The 16433-nt window shown below is 32.8% G+C and overlaps 1 protein-coding gene across 8 annotated transcripts in view; it reads right to left on the minus strand.

Annotated features, from left to right (window-relative positions):
- The window catches only part of MYEF2 (myelin expression factor 2), a 49563-nt gene that overhangs the window by 18094 nt on the left and 15036 nt on the right, over positions 1 to 16433 (minus strand). For 3 of the 8 annotated variants that reach the window (XM_031955136.1, XM_031955143.1, XM_031955142.1), the window contains exons 6-17: positions 14770 to 14961; positions 13832 to 13985; positions 13184 to 13233; positions 13005 to 13068; positions 12274 to 12375; positions 11719 to 11769; positions 11361 to 11429; positions 11139 to 11264; positions 10901 to 10999; positions 10471 to 10542; positions 4972 to 5180; positions 4840 to 4891 (exon numbers count right to left, since the gene is read on the minus strand). In XM_031955136.1, the coding sequence (XP_031810996.1) occupies positions 4840 to 4891; positions 4972 to 5180; positions 10471 to 10542; positions 10901 to 10999; positions 11139 to 11264; positions 11361 to 11429; positions 11719 to 11769; positions 12274 to 12375; positions 13005 to 13068; positions 13184 to 13233; positions 13832 to 13985; positions 14770 to 14961 (1240 nt within the window). The remainder of the gene's footprint in view (positions 1 to 4839; positions 4892 to 4971; positions 5181 to 10470; positions 10543 to 10900; positions 11000 to 11138; positions 11265 to 11360; positions 11430 to 11718; positions 11770 to 12273; positions 12376 to 13004; positions 13069 to 13183; positions 13234 to 13831; positions 13986 to 14769; positions 14962 to 16433) is intronic. The other 5 variants (XM_031955137.1, XM_031955141.1, XM_031955138.1 and 2 more) reach the window with 5 other exon arrangements.

Consider the following 16433-nt stretch of genomic DNA (forward strand, 5'->3'; position numbering starts at 1 on the left):
AAATGTTAAGTGTCTGAGGTCAAATCTGAACTCAGGTCCTCCTGAATTTCAGAGCTGGTACTCTATCCACTGCCCCAAAGCAGTCTTTTTTTAACCTCAATCTATTCAACTATTGCACTCAACCAATTACTATTCTAAACCTTTTCATTTCTCCCCAATGTTCCCACCACATCATCTCCTATTTTCTTCTCAGAATTTTACTTATACACTCCTGTAGAAAAACAATTGAAGCTATTCACTGAGAGTCCTTCTCTCATCTTTTCAAATCACAAAAACATCCTTTCCCTCTATCTCCTTATTCACTCCTATCTGTTAAAATAGTAATCCTTTTTTTATTATTATTATAGTTTTTTATTTACAAGTTATATGCATGGGTAATTTTACAGCATTGACAATTGCCAAACCTTTTGTTTCAATTTTTCTCCTCCTTCCCCCCACACTCTCCCCCAGATGGCAGATTGACCAATACATGTTAAATATGTTAAAGTATAAATTAAGTAATAGTAATCCTTTTTGCCAAAACAAACCCTCTATAATTTACCTTGGATCCTACATGCTCCCATCTTCTCCAATGGAGTACCTCCATTATTAATTTCACTGTTTCTCATTTTTACTATCTCCCCATCTACTGGCTTTTTCTCTGCTAGCTACAAACACCTCCCATGTCTCTAACCAATCCTTAAAACATACTCAACTAGATCTTGCAACCCTGCTGTCTATCACCCACAATTTTTCTTCTTCTCTGCTAACTTGATTAAAAATAATCTACATTAGGTGCTTCAGCTACTAAAATTCACTTCTAAATTCTTCATAATCTGGCAGTCCCAACCTCCTAATGTAACCAAAATTGCATGTACTCCCCATTATCTCATTGATATCCCCCACTGAACCAAATCTACTTTTTTGAAACATCCCAGTTTGAAGGCACCATCATCTTACAATGTTTCATGTTTATAACCTCAGCATTTTAATCACTTTTTCACTTTCACTTATGCTACACACCCTATTAATTGCCAAATCTTGCTGTTTCTACTTTTACTACACCTATGTCCAATTCCTTTTCTCTATCCATACAACTACCATCTTAGTTCAAACTCTCATCAGCTTATCTAGATTACTGTTAACAGCCTCCTAGTAGACTACCTCAATTCTCTTATTCCTTCAATCCTTTCTTCACACTGCTGCTAAAGTAATTTTCCATTGAGCAGATCATATGACTTCCTACTGCAAGAAGCTTTCTATTTACCTCTAAAATATAATATAAACTCTTTTAAGCATTTAAGCTCTTGCACAACCTAGCCCTGGCCTCATTGGACATTTACTCCCTGATATAATAACTAGAGTAATCTTCTCTCTGTTCTTTTCAAATATCCTTATCTGCTAATGCCCACTCTCCCAAATTACTTCATATTTAACTACATTATCTTTGTATGTACATACATTTGTATGTCCATATATATGTGTTATGTATGTGTGTGTATTTATATATATTTGTGTGTGTATATGTATTTACTAACTTTATATTTATGTTGTATGTATTAGCCCATTGTGAGCAGATATTCACTCTTTGTGCTTATATCTCCAGCTCTTAACTGGCACTTAAAAGTCATTTAACAAATATTTGTTTTCTGATTTGTTTAAGCTTAATCCTTCCTGACTTTTCTACAGATTCTCATACTATCAATAACTATCTCTCCTCATGGATAATGTTTTTGGATACTGTTCTCTCCTTATTTTCCTTCTATCTGAGTATTCTTTTCCAGGCTCTTTTAGTTCATCATCCATATCATGCCCACAAAACATGAAAAGGCTCTGTCCTGGGCTCTCCTCTCCTTTTAGACCAAGGACTTTTAACCTTTTTATGTCATTGATCACTTTTAGTTTTTGAAAACTATAGATCTCCTCTTAAATTAATATTTTAAAGTTAAGAAAATAAAATACATAGGAAACCAATTATATTGTCGGATATAGTTTACATCATATATATGTATGTATGTAGACACAACATCTTCAACTAGAAGTATTATAGGCATCTCAGATTCAACATGTTCAAAAAAGAAGTCACTACTCAAGATGAAGCCCCAAATGCTCCCCTCTTCCTAACATTTTTATTATTGTTGAAGGTACCACTAGTTTCCTGGTCACCCAACTTTGCAACTTCAATGTCATCCATAACTGAATTAACTCTTCACTGATAATTACCCTGCGTATCCAATCTATTTTAAAATTGTCTATTTTCACAATAGGTCTTGTATATGTCTCCATCTCACTACTCAACATAGCCACTAATCTACTTCAAGTCATCATCATTTTATATGTGGACTACTGCCAACAGCTTTCTTTCTGGTTTCCTTCAACTTTTCCCCCACTCTAATCCATAAACTGCTAAAATGATCTTCCTAAAGCACAGATAACTATGCTAGCCCTCCTCAATAAATTTAACTATTTCCCTATTACCACTAGGATCAAATATAAGCTATTCTTTTGATTTAAAGCTCTTCACAACTTTACCCCTTCCTATCTTTTCAAAGTTTTATATAATTCTTTTGCACTCTATGATTTAGTTAGATTAGCCTATTTGCCATTTCTTACAGATGAACTCTACCTCATGATGTAATATCTTTGTACTGGTTGTCCCCATGCCTGAGAAGATCTTCATCTATTAGCTTTCCTAGCTTCCTTGAAGACTTAGATAAAATCTCACTTCCTGTAGGAGACCTTTCTCAATTCCTTCCATTGCTAGTGCCCTCTGAAATTATTTTCAAACCACTCTGTTGAACAGATATGATTGATATGTATTAATTACATGGTGTACAAATATGCTTTGAATGTATGTAGCAATTCTATTATGTTTTCTCCTCTATTATAATGTGAGGTCCTTGGAGGTACAAGCAATTTTTTTTTCTTTCTTTCTTAATACTCCCAGCACATAGGGGGGTGGCATCTATTTGAGCCCATGATCATTGACTGCCCATAAAATGTCCTTGGTGCCAATATTAACAAAGCTGTCTGCCCTGATGTCAACCTCAAAGTAAAAAAAATAAACACAATGTCCCAAGAAACATTTGTAATTTCCCCTCTATTCCAAGTAATTAAATTACCACATTCATCCATTGCTTGAAGACAGACTTCTTTCATTAAGAAAATGTTTATTAAATGTTTACTATATGTCAATCATTGTCCTAGATATTAAGAATATCAAATATAAAAATAAGAATCCCTGCCATCAGCATTATATTGGGGGAAACAGCGCACATACAGATAAGTATACACAAAAAAATACACAAAGTAAACAAAAAATAATTTTGTGGGGAGGAAAGACCTTGTGTGGGAAATTACACTTGAGTTAAATATTTTAAGAGGTAAGGAGGGAGAATGCCCTAAGCATAGGAAGTAATTTATACAAAGGTACAAAAAAGGGAGATGAAATGCCTAACTGAAGGAACAGTAAATAATTCAACTAAACCACAGACTATCTGAATTATAATATGCACGAAGCTTTGAGATGTAGGTTAGAGCTAATTTGAAGGGTTTTAAATGACCAATTGAAAATTATATATTTTAACTTAGATGAAACAGGGTGCCACAAAAGTTTCTTAAGTATAAGTGCTTTAGATATTTGTGGAATTTGAACTGTGTGCGGCAATTGTGTAGAAGTTGAACTGGGAAAAAAGAGAATGGGTACAAGAAGACCAAACAGGGGTTTACTATAATAGGTTAAGTGAAAGATGATAAGGACTTAAACTGAGGTAGTAGACATTAAAGTTTAGAGAAAAGAAGTTAACAAATCTGGGCAAGTAACTGGACTTGACAGTTAAGAGAGAGAGAGAAAAAAGCCAAAGATTCACCAAGGTTGCAAATATGAGTGACTTGAAGATGATTACCTTTTTTCAAAAGAAATAAAAAAGTGAGGAACACTAAGAATTTGGGGAAAAAGATAATGAGTTCTATTTTGGACATGCTGAGTCTGAGATGATTATGAGATATCCAATTGAAAATATTCAACATGTAAAAAATATATGAGGCTTTTTCAAGGAGTTTGCTTGTAAAAGAAAAGAGAGATATTAAATAGTTTAAAGAGATGGAAGATAAGCCATGAGAAAGAACAAAACTGAATATACATGCGTGCGCATGTGCACGTGTGTGTGTGTGTGTGTGTGTGTGTATTAGAGTCATATGTACACAGATGATGGTTGTACCTATGGGATTTGATTAAAAAGAAGAGATAAGAAGATACCTAGAGTTACATTGGATAGATAATCTAGCAAAGAATGAGTGAGGACTGGCCAGACAAGTAGGAGAACTATGAGACAGAAATTATCATGAAAACCTCAAACTAGGGATTATTTTTTCCCCTACTCTACCACCTCTATGCTATTTGTCCAAGTCCATTATGACCTAAATCAGAGGTGTAAAATATGCAACTCATAACACTCCTGAGAGCGCCTAAATCAGATCTGGACAGACAATAAAGAACCAATGAATTGAAAGAAGTCACTTGACTAGTATTGACAACATATACAACAATATAAATTACAACAGTAGAAATCAAATCAAATCAAATAATAAAGTTAGATTCTTTAAATCAAAGACTTTATAGAAGAAGCAACTTCAGACTTCCCTCGAATCCCTAACAACAGACCTCTATTGTTCCAAGAAAACATTTAAAAAACATTTAGCTTCCATTTAAGCCTTTAATGTAATTATACCTGGAAATCAAACCAGAAAATAGTAATTTCAATAGATATGAGTAAATACATTTAGAATTTTAAGAACTTTAAGAAGTAATTTCTCCTCCATAATTAATATGAACATATCTGCAATCATTTGTATACTTACCACACTGACTGAATTTCTCTTTTAGTTTCTGCCAAGTCAAGTCAAAAGGCAGCTAGAATGAAAACAGGTATTAGTAACAGATACACAAAGAAAATTAAAGAAAACAAGTTTCTTTTACATTTATTTGCTTACATTTCTGACAAATATCTGGTTTCCTTTGGAGCCTATTCTGTCTCTCATTCCACTTCCCATTGGGCCAGAAACAAATCCTCGATCCATATCGATGCTTCTTTCCAGTACAGCTCCCATACCAGGTCCCATTCTATCAAAGCTGGAGCTCATTCGGTCAAGTCCCATCCCCATTCCTCCAGTCATGCTGTTCATACCACCCATTCCACCACCTGGGTTTTTGGGGAAGGAAAAAAAGATTTGGGAGTTGGTAGTTTGAAAATTTGTTTTTTAGATAAACAAAAAGGTAGAGTAAATAGGGGGAGTAAGTCATTATTGGGGATAAGGGGATATTCTTTTAATATAATCAAATTGATTAAAAATAGTCTTTTAATATTAAAAATACAAGTGTTCTGAAACTTGTTTAAAAAGATCTAACTTAAGATTACTGTTAACTGCTGTAAAAAGTTGTTAACTGAATACCTATAATATACTACCTACTATATATATACATGCAACATATAACACATCTAGTGTGCTTCTCTCAAGATCAAACATATCCAACTTATACAAAAGCCCACACACAACATTGCATAGTTACGATTTTTCTTTATTTCTTTTTGCCTTTTATTTTAATTCCTTATTTTACTTGATCATTCCTAAATACAGAACTATGGTAAGTAAATTCATAGACAGCAATTATTACAAACTCTTTAAATTAATATTTTAAATTCTCCATTATGATATTATTATATTACTTTCCCAATTTCCTCAAACAAATCCTGTTGGCTAAAATTATTCTTGATTTTTCTCAGCAAGAGTCAGTAGATACTATATAAGATAGACACCATCTTCTAACAGCAAGATCATTAAGTTCAATATTAATCAGGAGATATAGTGAGATGAAGAGAAAATGCTATGGAGGCTTGGGAACTGAAGTAGCTGGTTCATGTTTTCTCCTTAATTTTACTCCCGGTACTCTTATTCTTCTAGTATCAATTTTCTCAGTTTATCCCTTAGTGTTAAAACTCTTGCTACTTAGTTTCTTTTTACACCAAATGAGCACACTAAAATTCTAGGATCACATGATTTAAAAAACATTCCAAAATGAGTTGGCATTCATAAATGAGTATCAAAGGAAGAATGAATGATAGGAACAAAAATAGGAAAGCAAAAATTTGATTAAGATTTTATGGGATATAATATAAGACCAGACTACAGCAATGAGAATATGTAGCTTGTTTAAAGTCAAAAGATTAGAGGGAAAGGGGTAACAACACAAAAGCACTGCATGTCAATAAAGTATATACTACTAGAATATAAATTTTACCAACTACAGGAGAAAAGCATGGTGAAGACTTGGTTATGATTACAGAGGAAGCTATAGCATCATTATTGTATGGTAGTACACTCTAGACCACCATCCCAATCAAGAGGACAGGATGATGGATTCCTGAAGGAGAAAAAAAAATCAGCATGGGAAAGAACAGAGTAGTGATGTGTCACTTCAGCTATGTGGACATCTGCTGGTGATTACTTTCTTTATAGAAAAATTAGAGCTTCTGAGAAATTACAATCTTTTTTCAAAGACCTGGTTATGAAAAAGATCAGACAGGTTGTCAAACAAGAAATAACAAGATTTTGGGAATATATTGACCACTAGTAGTTTGTAACTGAAAAAAAAAAAAAAAAAGATAAAGAGTAAGATAAGGAAAAGATTGCCAGCCATAATCTAATGAATATCCTAAACTTTAGGAGAGTAGATTTTGAATAATAATAATAAAAAAAAACCCAAACAGGTGGAACTCATAGAGAAATCATCTCAAAAGGAATTAAATCCTTACAATAGACACAAATAAGTCCAATAAGAAAGAATAGAAGTAGTTCTCTAAAGAGATATAGAAGGGAAGTAGATCAACTTATGTTAAAAAACATGTAAGAAGATAGAAGCAAGGATGAAGTCCTAAGAATAAACATAAAAAACATTTAGGATTGCTAAAAAGTCTAAAATGAATTAAGGCATACAATTAATATTGAAGAACAATAAAAATCTCTTTTTAAACACTTTGTTTGGAAGCATGAGGAAATTCAAAAAATGAAAAGGACCACTGCTAAGAGTAAAAAAAAAAAAAATAATGATAATAGAAATAAGGCTGAAAACAGAACTATTTATACCTCCTTCTTTGCTTGTTTTTTTCCACTAAGGAGAAAGATCTCTTAGCTAGGAAAAATAACAGGGAATTGAAACCCAAGGAAAAAATGAGATGTCCTAAATACTCAATGAAATGAAGTAATCAAACCTAGGCATTTTGATATCCTAAGAATGTGAATTTGACTGCTAAGCTGTTATTAGTGATCTCTGAAAATTGTGGAAATTGGAAAAGGTACTAGTCTTAAAAATAACCAAACTTTCTTGCAATTTTTAAAATAAAGTGCATTCTTCAAATGACAGGTTTTGTGACTAATTCCTAAATTTAATATTTAATAGCATATTAAAGAGATGAATTTGAGGTACTTTCAAAAGATTATCATTATTTAACATATATGGGTCTGCCTGCCATCTAGGAGAGGGGGTTGGGAGAAAGTAAGGGAAAAGGTGAAAAAAAAGTGTTTTGCAAGGGTCAATGCTGAAAAATCACCCATGTATATATCTTGTAAATAAAAATCTATAATAAAAATTTTTTTTAAATAAATGATAATAAAACTTTTTTTTAAAAAAAGAAAAGATCATTAAAACCTAGTATAGATTTGTCAAGAATAAGTCATGTTGAATTGAAAAAGATATTCTGCCTTCTATGCACATTTATAAGGGCTTTGATTTCTTTCGTTGTTGTAGTGATGGTGGTGGTTGTTGAAAGCAGGAGCAGAGAGAAAATAGATTTGTATTAATTGAAAAAAAATATATTTATTTTTTTAAAATAATAAGTCATGCCAAGCTAACCTCATTTCCTGCAACAGGGTTACTACTTTGGTGGGTGTGGGTCAAGGAAACTCTGCAGACCTAGTATACCTGGATTTTAGCAAGACATCTGACAAAATTTTTCTTTACATATCCTTGTGGATAAGGTAGAGAGATGTATTTGGATAAGCAGCTGGATCTAGAATTGATTGAATAACAAGAACCAAAAGAGTGGTAATTAATGGATCAATGTGTTAAGCTAGGTCTCTGACAGAGTATTTCAGTCATCTATCCTCGAATCCATTTTTCTCAATAACCTATATGATGGTATAATTAAAATATGTATCAAATTAGCAGATGAAGTCATAAGGATTAGCTTGCACAATGGACAGGTAAACAGAACCCCAAAAGATCTTAATAGACTAGGCTCATATGCTAAATATACTAAGATGCAATCTAATCTAATGTCCTATATTTCATTTTTTTTAAATCTATTTCACTATTATGGGATGGGAATAACATAAAAAAATATACATATAAAAAGACCCATGGCTATTAATGAGTAAAGTGCTCACTCTGGGTTAATGATGTAATGTAACAGACAAAAATGTTAATGTGATCTTAATATAACAGTAGTACAACAGAAAAGGCACCTGGTTCTGAAATCAGAGGACCTGGGTTCAAATCTTGGTTCTGTGATATACTACCTAAATGAGTTGGCACAAGTAGATTACAATCCTTGGGCTTCTGATCCTTAAAAGATAAAATGAAAGGGTTGGACTTGATGGTCCTTGAGATCTCTTCCAGCTACAGATGACATGGTAATCAGAGCACTGTGTCTGAAGTCAGGAAGACCTTATATCTAGCCTCAGATTCTTACTACTTGTGTAGTAACCCCTGGCTAAACTCACTTAGCCCTCAGTTTCCTCATCTGCAAAATAAATTAGAAGAAGCAACGGCAAGCAATTCCAATATTTTTGCCAAGAAATTCCGAAGTCACAAGAATCGGAAAGCACTGAAAAACAACTAAACAACAACAATAAAACCATTATACAAATGATATTACCATTAGTAGGGTGTAGTCCTGTTTTTAATAAGCCCTATTTAGACTACAGTCTCATTTCTGGGCATATAATTTTAGGAAAGAGATTGACAAGTCTTCAATACATTCTGGAGAGACCAGGATGTTGTAAGGAACTCAAAATCATGCCAAACTAAAACAAACTGAAGGAACTGAGTATATGTCTGGCCTAAAAAGAAAGAGGGAAAACATGAGAGCTATCTTTAGTAATTATTCAGTGGAAGATGTTATATTCCTTTTGCTTAGTCCCAGATGACAAAGATAAAAGCACTGGGTAAAACTTATAAAAAAGAAGATCTATATTTGATTTAATGAAAAGCTAATAATCAGAATTTTCTAAAAGGAATAGGCTGTGAAGATATTTCTTTTTATTGGAGGTCTTTAAGTTGAAGTTGACTAGCCACTTGCCAGTTTTTTCTACTTAGATATTAATTGAATCAAATTACTAGTCAATCAAAATGTATTTAAGTATTTTTCTATGCAGCAGGCACTGTGCTAAAAGCTGAAGATACAAAGAAAGGTAAAAAGCCATCTAAGCCTAAAGGAGCTCACCATCTAATAGAAAAGACTACAAGTAAACAAATATATACAAACAAGTTTTATAGAGAAATAGGAAATACTTAAGAGAAAAGGGAGAGAACAAAAAGACTCCATGTAGAAAATAGGATAATTTAAAAAGGAAGTCTGGGAAGCCATGAGATAAAGATAAGGAGGAAGAGCATTCCAGGCATAGGGAACAGTCAGTGAAAATGCATCATCTCAAGGGATATCCCATTTAGGTTACTCCTAACTTTTATAATTCTATGATTCTACATTATGGATTAGAAGAACTGTCAAAAATAATGTACTACTTAGTCTATGAAAACATAAACGGCAGATAAAATGGTTTAGTGGAAGTATTGTTGAAAGGAAGTTTTTAGGACCTAGAGTTTAAATGTTCAATATGGGAATGTAGGGGGTGTTTTAGGTCTATCAATGAAAAGAGATTATGATAAGAAAAGTCCATAGGGAAAATATGGGTTAGTAAGAAAGTAGGGCTAATAAAGTGTGTATAAATAAAAATAAAGTGGGTAATAAAATATAAGTGGGTATAAATAAGAGTAAAATAAGGTAACAAAGAGAACTAAAGTGGAAGAAATTCAGCATCTGTTTCTCAGTAAGATTATAAAGATATTCTTTGATAAACCTTAGGCGAAATCTTGGCCTATATAATCTTAGGAACCCTCAAATTGTAATTGTTGGCAAAAGTAATTGTTATACACATGGTCACATATGTTCAGGAAAGCCTTGTTGGAGAACAGAAATCTAGGGTGGGGCTTTAACTCACATTTTTAGATATCTGTAAAGTAAATGAGTAAAAATTAATGCTCAAGAAAAAGAGCCTTCAATCAAACTACTAGTTTTCAAATATAACCTTCTTTCACCAGAAAAGTATAATTCTAGAATAAGCATAAGAAGAAATGTTTACACAATCAAATTCCTAGTGATTTTTTCATATGGCAAACATTTTAAAATTAATTTTAGGAAAAACTTTAAAACCTACTCATTCCAGATCCTACTGGACCCATGTTAGAAGCTCCCATTCCTCCTGCAAAACCTCCAATCATTGCACCACCTTAACAAAGACAGACAATATGCTAGTTAACTACCATTACTTTCAATAAGCTAAAAATAATTAATTTAACATTTTAATATTTTGCTTGTGAGAAGCTAAAGAAGATAACTGAGGTCATTGAGGACTTTCTGAAATAATTTACTTTCAAATGCTTTTTGTACAAGTTTTCTGTTTTTAAAGAGTAAATTACAATGGAGTACCTTAGTCTTACTGGTTTATTATCAAAAATATTCCCTTCTTTAGAAAACAAAATTGAATGACATAGCATACATAATATTCCTAATTTTTAAGACAGAAGAAATAAAAGCATTTTGACATTCACAGAAAGAGAAACAAGTACATGATAACATTGCCCTACCAATTCTACCAAAAGAATCTCCAAAGCCTCTATTCATTCCAATGTCACCACGTCCAAAGTCTCTTTCCATGCTACTAGCCATTCCACCACGATATAATTCTGTAAAGAATGTGAAAATAATAGTAGGAACAATTTAAATATTTTCAAGCATTTCAATATTTCTTAGGTTAAATAATTTAATAATATGCCTAAAATAAAAGATGATAGTAAAACTTGTAAATATAAAAATGTTATTTACCTAACTTACCTCCCATGCTGCTTCCCAGGCCGCCCATACCAGTTCCCATTCCTGCCATGCCAGTCCCTATCCCTCCACTCATTCCACTGCCCATGCTCCCTCTGAAGTCATCTATAGCACCCATTCCTAAGTGAAGGAGGGAACAGTTTAATAGTAGGGAAGAGCTAAACACAGAACACACTCCCAATTCCCCTCCCCCCTCCAAATTAAGAATTTACCTACCTCCCATTCGGCTAATTCCTCCAAATCCTCCCATGCTATTCATGGTTTCCATGCCACCAAACCCAACTCCTACATAATAAGGATAAATTTGAAGACACTATTGTTAATTACATAGTTTAAAAGTATACTTTTGTCAGTAATAAGTGTTGGTTTTTCTACCCATCAAGACTACTGCACCAACCTTACATGGCTGCTTCCTAATCCTACTAAAGCCTTTGTGTGGAATCAATTCCTACTAAATGCTCCCTGGGAAATGAGTTAGCATTAAAGGAAGCAGGAATTTAAATTGTTTCATGTCTGACAGTTTTACAGTAAATTAGGATGATCATACACACAAAATGTAAAGTTTTGTACATACCTCCTCCCATTCTATTCATTCCTCCAAAACCAGGACCATCCATTCCCATACCTCAAATGAAATACAAAATATTTACTTTTAGACAAATGTGGAAAACGAATATAATGTTGTGTGCTTATGGCCACAAAATGAGGCAACAAAGCATAAATAAATGTTTTAAGTCATAATAGGATATTTGGGGTGGGGGTCACTTGTCTGACCCCCTATGCCAGTCATCCAGTTGTGAAGGTTCAAGGAGTAGGTTTGAAAAATTGCTTGAAGACAAGAAAAGAAAGTTGCTTCCATTTTCCCCATCAGATCCAATCCCCTTTCCCCATCATATTTTCAATAAATACAAGAATTCAATATTCAATACAATATTTTCTGTAAAGGAAAATTGGCTTTCTCCCACTCTCACAGCTTAGCTTCACTTTCAATTCAAGTGATGATAACATATTAACAAAGTTATTAAGGAAGCTCTTAATACACTGTAGAAAAGGGTATAAACATAAGCTTTGTGATTGACCAAGCTGGGCAATATTAAAAAAAATAAAAAACCACCATAAAAATACTTACTTCCTGGTCCTATGTTTCCCATTCCACCTCCCATGTTCAACTGGTTGGCACTAATGGGCTGCCCACCAGGTCCAAGCCCCATTCCAATGCCTCCAAGACCACCTAAAAACAAAAATAACAATTCACAAAACATGATGGTATTAAGGAGCCAATCCTAAAATCAAATAAATTTTATTACATCTTTACAAAATTACAGACCAGAAAAAACTGACAAAAGAATTTAAGAACACAATACTCTACTGATTATCATAGCAAAACTATGAACATAGCAAAACAAAACTCAATATAATTCTAACAAAGGACTCACAAGATTTTCTTGGTTTACACTTATTTTCTCATATCTTGTTTCCTATACACTATATATAACTTTTGCCAATTTTTTTCTAAAATAGAACCTGAAAATAACTTATTTGTAATAGTAGACTGTATGTTGTATTTTTAAAATTTCAAAATATCTTTCTAATAATCTAAGTTATAAAAGCATTTCAAAAATCAACAACAATAATGTCATGTTCACTACCTAGCGATGAAAACTTCACATAAATATTACTCGCACTTAATTAAATATAGCAAAGAATTCTATACATCTTAAATTACTAGTTAATGACCTAAAAGTCATAAGCATCTTTGAGTAGTTAATTCATGCTACAAGGAATGAATTTATTTCCTAATTCACAAAAATAGCTATCTAGTCTCAAAACATTTCATTTTTTAAGTACAGCTCTACTTACGGGGCAATTGAGGTGTCTTACTATCATGAGAGCGATAGTCTTCATGAGGAACTGATTTGTCATCCTATTAAGAAGGCAAATATATTATGTGGTTAAAACTGTGAAATAGCATAACTAGAAAGATATAATATACAGAGGGACAAAGGGAGGTGTTTTTGGTGGGTTGGGCAAGGACTCACCATTTTCACATGCATAGGTCTATCAAATAAAAACTGTCCATTGAACATAGCTGAAAATTCAGTCAAGGAAAGCTAAATCAAATTACTGAATGCGAATTTTTGAGAAATCAACCAAACAAATCCCATTTTATACTTAAACAATTACAAATATTTTGAACAATTATGTCCTAGGTTACTAAATACTGTAATAGCCTCTTTTAGGTATACAAATGTTGGCAAATAAAAAATTTGTCTCTTTTGTTTTTATGCTTTTTAAAAGGCAAATATAACATTATTTAATCCAATAATTAAAAAAAGAAAATGCAATGTTTCATTTTAATGTATATATACTATTGGTGAACAAGGGATTATATAAAACAGCTTTATATATATATGACTAAAATACCCCATGTATTTTACTAGGACAGCACTGTAATGCTATTTCAAGTTTTAGGAGTGACTTTAGTACTTGGATGTAATAAAGGTCTGCATGTACTGGAGACTAAAGTCTAACATACAGCTAAGCCAAGTACAGTGCAAAGAAGGCACAAGGCAACAAATTATACCAAATTCCACTGGCCTGAACTTTAACAATAAAAACCAAGAGGAAAATGGTATCAGACTCCTTCAATCACATTAGATATAATGCTAAAATGTAAATTAGGATACAGATTGCTTGAACTGCTTCAATTGCTTGATCAAAAGTGACTGTGCCCATTCCTCTGCTCTTGCCATCTTTGTCTTCTTTAATATCTGCCCGTTTTACTGTTCCAGCTATGCTGAACACCTCCTTTAGCTTCTTCCAACCAACTTTGAAGTCAAGCTTAACATAAAATTATATCAGTTATGTTACTAATATGCCTGTCTCCGCAATTATACACAACAAAATCTTTTCTAAACTCCAAAATTATGATAACAAAGAACTATAATTCTTACTACCAGCATACAACATATCAATAATTCTCAAATAATAAACTGTATATCTCCTTAAGTTTTTTTAAACTCACTTATTAAATCACATCTACATATCCCCTTCTCCTTAAAAAATTTAATTCCCAAAAATCTCACCTGCTCAATTAACTCTGAGAAACATCTCAGTCCTGACCAAATTACACATTTGACACTTGTACATCTAATTCTACTAAAAGAAATTAATATTGAACAGTGTTAATTTAATTTACTTTCTTAAGTACAGAACAGCTGGACAGGTATTCTCCAAACAAACCAACTACAACACATGACAATTCATGAATACATAAAATTCATGGACCAGATATGCAGAACTACCAGAAAAAAAACCATTTACCAACATAAAAATAAGAGCACATGCAAAAGAAATAAATGTTAAGAACTGTATAAATGTTTAATCCCACAGTTCTTTTTTGGGAGGAAAACCTAAGCTGAAATAATTGTATTTATACTCCCAATTTGTAGAAATGTATTTTTACTTAAGAATTTAAATAGTTAGTATTTCACTTACTTTGATTAAAAATAAGCAAAATATTCTTATAAAACCCAAAAGCAATTTGGCCAGTGACAATGAACTAATGAAAAATTAGAACTAAATATCTGAACAACAAAAATTTGAGACTAAAGCTTAAACTTACATTAGCAACAAAAATTGTAGAACCAAGTCTACCAGCCTGCAAATTACTGATAACCTCAGGAGGAATATTTGGATTATTGAGAATGGAAGGTGGTAAATTCATCAACCCCGAACCCATATCAGGGACATGTCCTCCTGGGAATGATCCTCCTGTACGTTGCAGTGCCCTACGAGCATTTTCTCCATCAGGATCCTATAACACACATTGAATATTAAATACCACTAGATGAATCAATATGTCTAAAATCATTTAAAACAACTTGAAATTCTATAGAAACTAACACAACTGGCTCAATATTAATGACCATCTTACAGACCTAGCTGAAGTACGAAGTACTTATTATAGGCAGAGACTAAATTATTCTTATACATAGAAAGGAGCCCTGTACAAAGTCTGGGGGTAGATAAAAGATTTCAATCTCCAGGGATGTCAGTTGAACACCTTTTTCCAATCACTAAAGTCACTTAAAGAACTTGAAATTATTTTAAATTTACCTCATATTAAGATTCACAACATAGATACAAAAATATATACCCTAAGAAGAAGAAAAGTACTTACCTGTAACTTCTTTCTTTCCAAAATGCAGCTGTAGTGAATTCTCACTACTGATGACCCCAATGAAATACAATATTTGGACTGATTAGCAAGTGCAAGGCTTTAAAGCCAAGTTACATGACCCAGCGCTTTGAAAAAAAAAATTTTTTTTAAATCCCTCCTCTATGTAGTCTTAGTCCTTTCCCTAATGGGAACATTTACCTATTCGTTAAATCCTTTCATTCTACTGAAGTGACTATGATCTTGAGACCAAACGTGGAGAAGAAAGTTTTTAGTTAGAAACTGGATTAGAGATCAATGCCCTCATACTGTCGATAACAAAAGATTACTATTATCTGAAAAATATTTTATTTTTAAGTGAGGCAGAAGTGGAACAAGCTCAAAATGTTAAAACCTTCTTTACCTACTTTACAAAATACACAATGTATCTGTAATATACCAAATGCTAATCTGAATGAATAAGCTCTTATCAACCATTGAATACATTTCTTGCAAGAGCTAGTAGGCTCAGAACAAAGCCAATCATAAAGGTAGAGGAGCACTGGAATTTGCTGGAGAATGTAGGAAAAATCATAGGAGGTAAGGGAAAAATAACAATTCAGGACTGCAATGCTAATGAAGCATGGAGAATATTAAGAGTTCTCTGCTCTTGTATTAACTAGTCCTAGATTGTCATACTTTATAACACTGTAGTATGTTTTATTTTTGTTTGTTGGGTTGGACACAGGAAATGGATCTGAAATTTCATGAGTGTGGAGTACTTTAGGTATGGAAAGTGGTACTATAAAAATACAATCTATTGGGGCAGCTAGGTGATGCAGTGGATAGAGCACCAGCCTGGAAATCAAGAGGATCTGAGTTCAAATCTAGCCTCAGACACAATACTTCCTAGCTGTGTGACCCTGGGCAAGTCACTTAATCCCCCCCAATTGCCCCAGAAAGAAAAAAACCAAATAAAAAAAAAAAGAAGAAAAAAAGAGATATAATCTATTAAGTCTTTTTTTTCTTCACATCTCTATGCTTCTAGCAATGCTCTAGCTTTTAATCTGTTACTTTCAATCTTCTCCAGCTTATTTGGTTAAAAAAGAATTTTTTATTGCTAGACCTAA

Source organism: Sarcophilus harrisii, chromosome 2, assembly GCF_902635505.1.
Source record: "Sarcophilus harrisii chromosome 2, mSarHar1.11, whole genome shotgun sequence".
Lineage (NCBI taxonomy): Eukaryota > Metazoa > Chordata > Mammalia > Dasyuromorphia > Dasyuridae > Sarcophilus > Sarcophilus harrisii.